At 33.9% G+C, this 13,251-nt stretch overlaps 1 protein-coding gene across 6 annotated transcripts in view; it reads left to right on the top strand.

Annotated features, from left to right (window-relative positions):
• The window catches only part of RALGAPA1 (Ral GTPase activating protein catalytic subunit alpha 1), a 218,781-nt gene that overhangs the window by 120,149 nt on the left and 85,381 nt on the right, over positions 1-13,251 (top strand). For all 6 annotated transcript variants that reach the window (XM_057542898.1, XM_007180713.2, XM_007180722.2 and 3 more), the window contains 5 exons: positions 160-288; positions 4,175-4,300; positions 6,836-6,894; positions 9,285-9,393; positions 10,759-10,869. In XM_057542898.1, coding sequence (XP_057398881.1) covers positions 160-288; positions 4,175-4,300; positions 6,836-6,894; positions 9,285-9,393; positions 10,759-10,869 — 534 coding nt within the window. The remainder of the gene's footprint in view (positions 1-159; positions 289-4,174; positions 4,301-6,835; positions 6,895-9,284; positions 9,394-10,758; positions 10,870-13,251) is intronic.

Here is a 13,251-nt window from a genome sequence, read left to right as displayed (position 1 = left end):
TTTGGAAGAATTAAAATTCGTCTTTCCAGTTAGCCAACCAGTTATAGTTATTACCTGTTTCATTATTTCATACCTTGTCTATTTTTAAGGCTATTGATTAGCTGATACCCAAGATTACATTTGTGATATTTTTCTTCTCCTCTTTTCTTTATTCCTAAGGATATTGTCAATACAATCATCAAGCACTGCTCACCTCAGTTTCTTTCACTTGGTTTGCCTGGTGCCACAATGCTTATTATGGATTTTATTGTAGCAGCTGGTAGAGTGGCTTCTTCAGCTTTTCTCAATGTAAGTTTTTATTTCCTGTCCTTCACAATGTAACAAACTGCGGTTAACCAAGATTCAGCTAACAGAGCAACAAAGGAAGAGCCACTGTTGATAAAATATAACAAACTGATGTTCAGGAAGATACGTAATTTAATTAGAATTGATTGTCTCTCCCACTTTAAAAAAAAAAAAAAAGTAAACAATTCTGAAGTGTAAGAAAGTACTAAAATTATTTGATAAATTGACCCAGGAGCTACAAAAAATGGGTTAAATCTGATAAGCAAAACAATTTAAAATTGAGGAAATCTAAAGAAACAAACAGGGAGGGAAGAAAATTTTGAAAATGGGCAATGAGCTATATAGCAAAAGAGAAGAAAGAAATATAGGTGAGGTAACCCAGAAATATGCTCTAGGAGTAAACTCTAAAACAGCATGTGAGGATTTTTCATACAGTTTGGAGCTGTGAGACAATGCCAGGTAACTTAGTATAACTGGAACATGTTCAGATATAAGTGGCAGAAGTGAACTAAGGAGGAAGGCAGTAACTATGTTTCTAGTGCTCAAGAGGTTAGATTTCATCCTAAGGAAAGAATGAGTGGCCGTTGAAAGATTTTAAGCAGAGTGACATGATCACATTTGTATTTTAGAAAGATCACCCTGGAACAAAGTATAAATGAGAAATAATTGAACATCTACTGAGAAAAACTAAAAGTATTTGGGAAAGAAAAATCAGTCATACTTGACTAGTGCTTTATAACTTGCAAAGCAGTTTAACATATGTTATTTCATTTATAAGCTGCAAAAGACCAACAGTGAATGAAAAGGAGTTCTGTTTGGGGCATAGGAAGCTGCCTGTTAGACACCCATGAGATGTCAGAAGGGCCACTGTATGTACAAGTCAGGACCTCAAAGGAGATGTCTGGACCAAAAATGGAAAGCTGGGAGACATTAGCTTACAGATGCTATTGAAAGCCATGAAACTGGATACAGTCACCTAGAGGAAATGTGCAAATAAGAGAACAACCCATATTTATAGCTAGTTATTAACCCTGTTTCCCTAGTTCCTGGAGAACAGTGATCATGTCTTACTTATCTTGGTATCTTCAGGGCCTGGCACAGCATCATGGTTATAGGTATTTATTAATTGAATCTGTAAATATATATTCAGCACTTAGTATGTGTTCAACATGGTGCTAAGCCCTTTTGTGGTTATTAAACTTTTGTTTCCCCTTGTGTACAAAGTGTTCCTTTGGGTGGAATATAGAAGGATATAGAATAAATGAGATACACATTGTACTCAGGGAACATATAGTCTACTGCTGGGAAGATAGAAAAATATATTAACAACTATAGAATGTAGGACAACAAAGAGGTACCAGTAGGAGGAGCTTAGCATAGTGGTTAAAAGCATGGGTTCAAATCCCAGCTCTGCCACTTAATTAGCTGTGAGATCTTGTGCAAGTTACTTGATTTCTCTGTGTCTAAGTTTCTTCATCTATAAAATGGAGGTAACCTTCCTCATCTGGTTATTTTATGGGGATTTGAGTTAATATTTGTAACATGGTTGGAACATTATATGACACATTGTATGTGCAGTTTAAGTGTTTGTTAAACAAAATAAAATTATTTGGTAATTAAGACAGAGGAGAGATCTTTTTTTTTAAGGGATATCAGGAGGTTCCATGGAAAAGATATTTGAGTAGGTCCATGAAAGATTAGTAGTATTCTTAAGAGTGAAAATGGAGAAGGGGGAAGGTATTCCAGGCATGGGGAAACAGGCATGAGTAAGCTGTGTCCTAGGAATGACAAATAATTCATTTTGTTTACAAGCTAGTTAGTCTAACTAGAGAGTAGTGGACACAAAGAACAGAAAGGTACTTTAGATCCCAGCTACCCAAAATGTGGTCTGCACACCAGAAACATTTGGCATGCAGAATCTCAGACCTCATCCCAGACCTACTGAAACAGAATATACATTTTAACTATATCCCAAATAATTGGTATGGACAGTAAAGATTGAGAAGCACTGCTTTAGACTATATCTTGGAGGGTCTATTAATGCCAGGGATCAGATTATAATGCTATATTTTATATTAGATAAACAGTTGAATTTTTTAAAGTAGGGAGAGAGATGATTAAATCTGTGCTTTGCTAATGTTAAATAAGTGTATTAAACTGGAGATAGATTAAATGGAAGACAAACTAAAGACGGTAAACAAGTTACAAGGCTATTGTAGTATTATCAGAGTACACAGATTATCAATCTCTTGGATACTGGCAAAAGCTGATAGAACTCAGAGGAGCCTGATGCATAAACCAATGCCATTTTTTTATGCATTTACTATGAAAACTGTAACTTTTCAGTTAGCTGATTATTCCAGATGAGTAGTCGGCACATTTCCTACAGCCCTGATGTCCTTAGGCATCCATTTTATGTGACTAAACCTTCCTCCTATCTAGAAGGATACTACTTATGTAACATCCTTGGGAAAATTTAAAAAACAGTTGTTTTCTGTTCTCTGTGGTTCTTATGAGGAACACCTATTGAGAAAGCCTGCATAGGAAGCCAAATCATTACAAGAAGTAAACCTGACACATCTCCACTGTAAGGTTATGGACAGTCTTTTTCTCTGGACGGTGTTGGAGATACACAGTCTAAATCTTGCTCTTTGGAGTTTCATTTTAGATCCCACACATATCATCTTCCTTTTGTTAATCCCCCCGCCCCCAGGCAGATTTCAAAGTAATTTGATTAGGTTTTGCCTTTCTTAATTACAGTTCCATTCCAGTTTTGCCTCCCATTATGCCCCACATACCTGAATGAATATTCCCAGTTTTTTTATCCAACTTTAAGGAAAAACCCTTAGCTAATCTCTATCATTAAATATTGCGGGTTTTTTTCAGTTTCACTTTTATAGTAAAATTGATTTTAAATCAGGATGGTGGGTGTGAGCTTACCCCACCCCATTATGCTGCTGGCCTTGTATCTGTAAATCTAGATTATTTTTTTAATATGGAAATGAGTTGTTTTGTTGAAAATCATAATAGAATACTACTCCGTCACCTCTGTTATAACATTTATTAACAAGGAAATCCTTTGGAGATAGGTTCTTGTTTTATGTAAATAGAAGAAGTTTTATATTTCTAATAGATTGGTTTTAGCATTTTTGTTAGGTGTTATTAAACATATAAATCAATTTTTAGGTATTTTAGTAAACAAAGCAATTTATCAGTAGGCGGATGTTGATGTTAGGTGGGCATGCAAGAAGGCAGAAGAAAAAAGAAATGTTCAGTGCTGATACTTCAGAAATGGCTTAATACAGCTAAGGAAAAAAGATGAAAAGTTACCTTCATCTGCAGTCCAAGCATAATTTCTAATTTTGTTTTTAGTAAGTAGTATAGGTAGTGTTTTTATCATGTGCATAATATCATAAAACATATCTAGACTAATGCCGGTGTCTTGAAGATATAGTGACCATTTTCATCCTTAGTTACTTTATTCATCCTTAGATAGTAACGAATATAATCTAGAGACCATGAGTCTTCTGCTCATTAGAACAATATGTTACGATGTGTGAGTTGCCTTTAGAATGAAAGTATTTATATTTTTCCTCAAAATTAGGGTAATTTTATGCTGTTAGCTAAAACTGTATTCCTGTCTACATACTCATTAGCTGTACCCACATTTCTGCTTATTAGCTGCTCTTAAAGAAAGCTCTACTATTTGTTCATTGCATTTATTGAGAATAACAGTAGTTTATGTGGAAAGTATAGATGAAAACCTAATCTTTTTGTGTTCCCCTTTCCTTTTTGAATTTTGTCTTGTACTCTGACTTCCCTGTGTAATCTGGTTAGGTAATACAGTAATTTTTCTGATAATTAAAGATTTTTTAAATCTGATACATAGGCACCAAGAGTGGAAGCACAAGTTCTTCTTGGATCTTTGGTTTGCTTTCCCAACTTATATTGTGAACTGCCTGCTCTCCATCCCAACATTCCTGATATTGCTGTGTCTCAATTTACAGATGTTAAGGTAAGAAATTAGGTGCTAATTTTTAGCGTTTAAATGACTTTATAATCATAACAGTATATTCAGTAAAATTTGTGTTCTTCATTTTCCTCTCGAAATCCACACAATTGTTGAAGAACTTTAGCCAGCTGTACCCCTCAGACACAAAGGCTGGAATGTCCATTAGGAACATAACCTTTTTTTTTTATAACTATTATTTTGGAAACATTTTCTCATTATTGAACCCACTCACATGTCATTATCTTCGGATTCATTCATTCACTCACTGAGCATTTATTGAAATCCCATGAGCCATATACTATGCTGCTAATGTAAGGCTTCTAAGATTGAGATGGCACTCGACCTGGATATTTGACTGTCTCCTTCTCCCAGTTTTCCAAGGTGATGAATCAAACAATGTAATGGAATATTCTATTCTGCTATAGGAAACTGTGGAATTGGGGTGGAGATCCCATGTACCTGAAGCATTAACAGGCTTAAGTAAGAGATGGTGCAAAATTGAACTGTCTATACAATTGCTTACCCAGATAGTAAGTCTTTAAAAAAAAAAAAAAAACATAGTGTCTAATTAGGAGTAGACATACTCTAATTGTTGTTTACAAGCCTTTTTAAAAATTTCAAGTAAAAAAAATTGGTGAAAAGTTGTTTTGTGCCTCTGTAGAGGTCAGCCTCTGTTTGAAGGGGAAGGTGTGACATGATCAGCATCCTTAGTCCTCTGGACTCAGTAATTCTTAGACCAAGGTAGAGGGGAGTGGTGTGATCAGGTCTCCTAATTAGGATAAAGGCACTTAGTGCTCTGGACCCAGCAATGTGCCTGGTAGTGAATAATTGTGTCGCTAAGTCAAGACCTGTCTCTAACTGAATGCCCATGTATTATAAATTCCCACAGGTTTAACAGTCCTAAGAAGCTGTGCTTGTTATAGTAACTGCCAGATGGTCTCTGTTTGACCTGAATTGGCCCTAGAATTAGAAGGGAAAAAAGAATAAAGAAGGGATGAGAGAGGGGCATTCTATCTCCTCAGAAGTCATGCTGATGATTTTTTTTTAAACTTGTGCTTTCTCTGAAAGAAATGTTTTAAATCAAATTTTTGTCAGTAGTTTTGCATATACTTCCCATACCACCTGTATTTCTCTGTGCAGCATTTAATCACACTTGTAATTATTTTTCAGTGTCTGATTTATACTTTAGACAAATAAGTACCACAAGGTCTTAGTTACTGCTATATCCTCAGAGCTTAACACGTTGCTTGGCATGTAGAATATACTCTGAAAACATTTGTTAAACAAGTGAACTTCACTTAAACATAAAATTGTAGGGGCCGATGCAAATTTATAATGATATTTAATTAAAACTATACAAATTGACCTTTGGTCTTCAGGGATGTAATGGCTTTGGTTTCTTCTATTTTCAGAAGATCCTGAAGGTCAAAGATAGGTAAGAGTTTCAATTTGCTTAGGCCATTTTGAGTTTCTTTGGGCTTAGCCTAGCCTACTATATGTGATTTGTATGATCAGAGTGGCCTTGTCCTTTGCTGGCCATTGTATAGGCAGTAATGGCTGAAGTGATTTTTTAAAAAAAACAAAATAACACTATTACATAGAAAGCTCTTGGGCTTAAACAATAGGTAGCTTCCAAGTACCTATTAATTGCTAGCCATTGGGCTAGGTGCTAAATTCACAAAGATAAGTAGAATGTTACTCCTCTAAGGAGCTTACAATCTATATAGCTGATAAATCCTTAATGAGTGAATAATTGAATGATTTTTAAAAACCATATTAACTATTAACTAGCACTTATCCCAAAACTCACACATAAGAAGAGGAAGCTTTCTTTTAAATGATAATTCTCAAAGTCGTGAAAAGTTTTGTTCATACCTTTGAGCTATTAAATCTGCTTTAATTATCTTTACGGTGAGCATTTTATCACTCTTCTAATCAGGAAAAAAGTTTTTGAACATATACATTTGGTGATAAATTACAAAAATCATTTGTCTGCTATAACAAAATACTACAGACTGGGTAGCTTATAAGTGACAGAAATTTATTTCTCACAGTTCTGGAGGCTAAGTCCAAAATCAAGGCTCTAGCATAATCACATTCTGGTGAAGGCCCTCTTCCTGGTTCATAGCCGGTGCCTTCTTGCTGTGTCCTCACAGAGTAGAAGGTGCTTAGGGAACTCTGTGGGAGTCTCTCTTATTTATAAGAGCATTAATCCCATTCATGAAGGCCCCACTCTCATGGCCTAAGTACCTCCTAGTACCATCATCTTCAGGGGTTAGGATTACAACGTACGAATTTGGGGGGTGGGGCACAAACATTCAGACCATACCATTGTTTTATTTATTTAGCTAATTTTATGAATAACATTGGAATATACTAAAAGTATGTACATGAGAACGAAAAATGTCTGTTTTATTTTGCTATTGTATCCCTAGCGCCTGACACAGTGCCTGGGTCCGTGGTGGCTATTTAATAAATATTTGTTAAATAAATGAATGAAAAATCTTAGTCATTGCTACTATTTCTCCTTCATTTTAGGAACTTATAATCAAAACTGTATTAAGCTCGGCAAGAGATGAGCCCTCTGGTCCTGCACGGTAAGTCAGATATTCTTAAGACTTGACATGGCTATTCTGTGTTTGTAGTTTTATTTTAGAAGTTAACTGAATTATTTAGCAGTCCAGATTGTTTCAGATACTCAAAAGCTATTCTAAATCACAAATTTAAATTATTTGGATGATTAAATACTTTTTTTCATTATTTAAATATGAACCTTCCCTTCAGTAAAAAAATAAAATCCTAGTCACCTTCTTCAGTATCTTCACCTTCTGTGTCCAAAATGATTTCTTTTAATTGTATTTAAGTAGATTTTGCTTTCCCTTCAGATTATATTTGTCAGTGTCTCTTATGTAGTACCTTGAAATATGGTACTAGTTACCCAATGAATGTTTGTTAAATTGAATTAAAATATTTTTATTGTAGAAAGTAATATATCTAAGAAAATAGTATATATTAATATTTATAAATATTTGATCAGGATATTTTTAAAAAATAGAATGTAAATAATAAGATTTTAAAATGTTTTTGTTTTTAAATGTCTCATTAAGAAGTGAAAACTGTGGCATTTTGTCTGTGTTACTAAACTTTTATCAAAAAGGTTGATTTAAATCAGCATGTTGCCTAACATATAAGCTTAGAAGCTTATACCCCAGAATCTGACTAGTAGCAGAAAGTTGAGCCATACTGGGAATAATCTAGATTATTTTGACATCTTGAAGAATGTAGGAAACTGTACACACACACGCACACACAAAAACTGATCTTAACCTTTAAAAAGCAAAAACCAAAAAACAAAAACTTAAGCATTTGTCCTCCCAGTCTGTGCCTTTTACTGTGGCCTTAGCTGCATCTATGGAGAACTTTGCTTCACTTCACAGTTTATTGTTATTTCAGGATTACAGCTCCTTCCACTGCTAAACCTGTCACTTGGTTATTTAGATCTATAAATGTTACATAAGATTGATGGGTGGACAACAGTAGAGAAGAAAGGAAGCTGTAGACCTCACATAGAAGACTTCCTATAGTTTTGATAGTAAATTAGTAGCATTAACACTGATAGACTGAAAGAAGGGACTTAACTTCTGATCCATTATGTTCAGGAAGAAAAATATTTCTGCATTGAATAGTTCTGAAATTTAGCATTCTACTGAATTTAATTTAAGAATATCAGTATCAGGACATGCAAGATATATCAGGAAACTAGAAGGAGCTGACTTTTTTTTAATACTTAGAAACATTGTATGCTTCGTCAGAAGCTTATACGTGAACACACTAATAGAATTTTTACTGATTCTGATCATCAGATTACTTTCTTCAAGCTGAAACTCAGTTGAAGTAGGGAACTGAAGTTTCACAAGACATTAGGAAACAGAACAAAGATTCTCAAAGTTCTGTTTCTGTTTGAATCCCTTTATAAAGTGTATAAATTTTATTTGTGGTCCCAGTTTGTTTTAAAAAGAATTTGTAGCTAGCTATGTTAAATGTAAAAGATATGAAAATAATATCTTACTGACTGCTGCTATCAGTCAATAAAATTACACTTTCCTTTTTAAAAAAAAAAAAAAAACATTTGTTTATTTTTGTCTGCGTCGGGTCTTCGTTGCTGCCCGCAGGCTTTTTCTAGTTGTGGCAAACAGGGGCTACTCTTGGTTGCGGTGCATGGGCTTCTTATTGTGGTGGCTTATCTTGTTGCAGAGCACAGGCTCTAGGTGCTTGGGCTTCAGTAGTTGTGGCACGCGGGTTCAGTAGTTGTGGCACACGGGCTTAGTTGCTCCACGGCATGTGGGATCTTCCCGAACCAGGACTCAAACCTGTGTCCCCTGCATTGGCAGGCGGATTCTTAACCACTGTGCCACCAGGGAAGTCCCCACTCTTTCCTTTTTGAAAGCATGTTGCATATTTGTTTGGGAAGCTTTATGACAATATCAATTTATCAATATGGGTTTGTTAGAAAGATCCTGTGTGTTATCCCCACCTATGATCTTGGTAATAAATTATAGTTGAAAATAAGGCTTAGAACAGGGAACTCTACTCAATATTCTGTAATAACCTATATGGGAAAAGAATCTGAAAAAGAATGGATGTATGTATATGTATAACTGAATCACTTTGTTGTATACCCTGAAACACAATATTGTAAATCAACTATACTCCAATATAAAATAAAAATTAAATTAAATTTAAAAAAATAAGGCTTAGAGTTTGGGGGATGTGCTTTCCTCCACTTTATCTTCCTAAGTAACAAATTTATTAATTAACAGTAATAAATTGATTAATTAACAGAGTAACAAATTGATTAATTCACCTAAACAGTGCATGTTCACTCTGGGTTGGTTGGTTGTGGGTGTTTTGGTTGTGGTGGTGGTGTCATTTCATTTAAACGCTCATCCGCTTTTATTTATATCATTATTGGTTGCCTTTTCTGCAGATGTGTAGCACTTTGCAGTTTAGGTATTTGGATTTGTGAAGAACTAGTCCATGAGTCTCATCATCCTCAAATTAAGGAAGCTCTGAATGTAATTTGTGTTTCCTTAAAGGTAAGTAAATAAATAAATAAATATTTAGTGGACTATATTAAGATAGTATAGAATGCATGATTATTTTTCTCTAAATGTTAATTATATATTGTGCCCTTACAGAATAAAACATTTAATAGATATTTTCATTAATTTATTATTACATTATTTCTTTGATTCTGACTTTTTCCTTAAGAATAGTTCTACTCTTGACTTTAGGATATCTTGGTGATGACCTATTTTATCTCAAATTTTATGTATTTGGCTTTGTCTTTAAGATACATATGGATGAATTCTAAAAAGGAAACCAGTCATTTAACAACATTTGTAGGGCTGTTCATCATTTCTTAATCAGTATTTTTGTAACCTACCCTTCGATCTTTATTACTTCCTGAATTCTTGAGCTATTCAATTTTTGGCTTTATCATTCAAGTTAAATGCCCTCTTTGTGACCAGAATAAGATTTGCTCAGAAATAATACCTGATTATTTGGAGAGTCTGAATGAATAAATGGATATTTTTTATTTGTAAAAAGATGAGTGATATTATTTTTTGTCCTAAGACTTGTATTATAATATCTGTATAGAACTCTAAACACACAAAGTACAAATATTACTTATTTGACGGATATTTCTGAGTATATACTATGTTTGAGGTGCTTTGCTAGGCAGAGTGAGGAATACCAGAATGAAAAAGAAATATAAATTCTAGATTGAAGAGATTAATAATATGATGGCTGAAAAAGATGAAAATAAGTGTAATAAAATATAAAAAGCTGAGAGAACTAAATGAGTGGTGCATATAAACTGCTGATTGAGTTCAGAGAAAGCAGAGGTCACTTTGACTTAGGTATCAGAGAAGACTTTGGAAAGAGGAAGTATGTGGTCAGGGCTTGAAGAGAGGGTGAGATTTGGTCATAGAGAGATAAGCATAAAAAGTTTGACTTTATACCATCGGAGAGTCACCTAAGATTTTTAAGCATAGAGAACGTCAGCATCAGAACAGTTCTTCAGAAGATAATATGGAAGTATTGAGTATAGTAAGTAGATTGCAATGGAGAAAGATGGGATAACAAGATTAGCAGTTTAGAGGCCATTCCAGAAATCTAGGTAAGAGAAAATGGAGTAAAACTTTAATGAGGACAGTCAAACGTTACAAAGAAAAAATAAAGTTAATTATATCTTTGGAATGTGTTATGATTTTTTATTTTGCAGGTGTATATTTATCTTCCTAATAATATTTTAATAAACACAAATATAGAATGACAAAAATAAACATGTATACAATTTAAATTTTTTTAGCAGCTAATGCAGAGGTGAATAATATCAGGAAGAAATTTTTTCTAACAGTGCTTTTTTGTTTTTGTTTTTTTCTTATTATTATTAGTTTACAAATAAAACAGTAGCCCATGTAGCTTGTAACATGCTTCACATGCTGGTTCATTATGTACCTAGACTTCAGATTTACCAGCCTGATTCTCCCTTGAAAATTATTCAAGTAAGTAATTTCTCATTTATTTCTTATTATGACTTGTTAAAGATCCTTAGATTTGGATACCTTGAGATATAAAATTATTTAATAGTTTTCTTTAAATTTTGCATAGCTAAATAATGGCCACTCAGGGTACTTTTTTGAGATATCAAAGTTCATGACAGTCCCTTTCTATATTATGTTAAGAGATTATGTGGTTGGTTTTAAATGCTACATGTAAATTTATCATTGCTGTTGTCTTTATAATGTATATTAGGCTTCATTCCCTGTCTTAGGTTAGAAAACATATACCATCCCTCCAGTTACCAAAATCAGGAGATTATTTTGATTCATTCCTTTCCTTTCCTCTTCAGCCAGTCATTTATGAAGTGGTTTATTTTTATTTTTTATTTTTTTAATTCTGTGTGTTCTATGCTTCCTACAATACATGACATTTTTCAGCCCTTAATTATTTCTTTCTTGAGATACTATAATAACCTTCTAAACTGGTTTCCTGGCTTCTGAGGTCATCCCCTCCAAGTCATCATTCACACTGACATGACTCTTATGTCACTTTCCTGAAGAACAAACAAAAAAACAAAATCTCTGAGTGGTTTTCCTTTGTCTATAAAGTAAGACCCAAACTCTTTAGCTGGGAATTAATTCGAGGCCTCCAGACGAGGACCCAACCCATCTTTTCAGAATCATGTACCGATTCCTTTTATGAAATACCCTGTAGTCTAGGCACCTGAGTCAGCTATTATCCCCTAAACATACCCCTCACTCTCTTCTTCTTACCTAAAATGTTTTACTTTTCTCTACCTGCCCCCCCCCATCTTTCAGTGATTGGTTTAAATACCATCTCCTCAAAAAATAAGAATCCTTACTTGTTCTCTCCAACCAGAATTTATCTTTCTTATCTTCATATGTTTATAACATTTTTAGGAAAGATAGTAATTAATATTACTATATACTACCATGTATCAGTCACTATACTAGTCACCTTTTCATATGTTACCTCATTTAATTCGTTAAAAGTCATTTGAGGTGGACTGTTATCCCTGCCTCCTCTCCTCCCTTTATTTAAGATGAGAGAACTGAGGAGATAGCAACTATATAAAGTCATAAGCTAACAGGGTAGAAACAGGGTTCAAACCCAAGTCTGTAAAATTTCAAGTCTAGACTTTTCCCACTCAACCATGTCGCCAGGCCCTATTTTAGCACTAAATATATTTGTGTAAAAATTCTAAGCTTCTTGGGACTTCCCTGGTGGTGCAGTGGATAAGATTCCATGCTCCCAATGCAGGGGGCCCAGGTTTGATCCCTGGTCAGGGAACGAGATCCCACATGCGTGCCGCAACTAAGAGTTCACATGCCACAACTAAGGAGCCTGTGAGCCGCAACTAAGGAGCCTGCGTGCCACAACTAAGACCCGATGCAACCAAATAATAAATTTTTTTTTTTTTTAATTCTGAGCTTCTTTAAGACAATGGCATTTTTTTAAATTATTTTTTATGCCTAGGATGACTTGCATGTAGAATCTCTTAGGTAAATAATCTGTTGAGTTGAATATAGTATTATGGTTAAGAGGTTGGGTTTGAAGGTTAGACCTGGTTTAACTAACCCCTGACTCTGCCATTTACTAACTTTGTAACTATCAACAAATTACTCAGTCCTCTAAATTCTGGCTTTCTTTATCTTTACATTTGGGATAAAAATACCTACCTCACAGAGTTGCTCTGAAGACTAAATGAGAAAATATATGTAACACGCTGAGCACTTTTTGCCATAAAAGTGATGGGACATAAATTTTAATAAATGTTGGCAGCAGCTACCATCATTATCATGCAGGACATGATAACTGGATGTAAATGTGAATGTTCATATATATGTCTATTAGTATTAAAACATTTGAAATTTTAAAACTCGAAAATTTTACCCTTTAAGATTGATTATTCTGTTGAAAGTTAAGGTGTTCTTTAAGTAAGCATATTTTTTTTGTTCATTTGAAGGCCTCCAAATCCTTTCCCTTATTTTCTTCATCAGTTTGTATATTATTAATACTTATCTAAGTAATTCTTAGAGTTTTTGCAGATTGCTTCACTGTACATTATAGTGGCCAGTGCCTATGGATAAATGGTTATACTTTACCTCTAATTGAATGAAGAGATGAAATTCTAAAATAGTAGAGCATTTCACTAATGGTTACCTACTTACATAGTTAGGAATAGAAGCCCAGTGCTATTACTAGTATTAAGTATTAATCTAATATACTAGATTCTATTAGTGTGTAAAGCCTTTTATGGTATAAATTATGTTTAGAGAAATTTTTCTACTTGAAGCAATCATTTATAAAAATTTAATAGCATACAATAAAAATACAATAAATTTACCTCTATACATTTTTAA

The sequence above is a fragment of the Balaenoptera acutorostrata genome, chromosome 3 (genome assembly GCF_949987535.1).
Source record: "Balaenoptera acutorostrata chromosome 3, mBalAcu1.1, whole genome shotgun sequence".
Lineage (NCBI taxonomy): Eukaryota > Metazoa > Chordata > Mammalia > Artiodactyla > Balaenopteridae > Balaenoptera > Balaenoptera acutorostrata.
The sequence above is the reverse complement of the archived record's forward strand: the minus strand, read 5'-3'. Positions and strand labels throughout refer to the sequence as shown.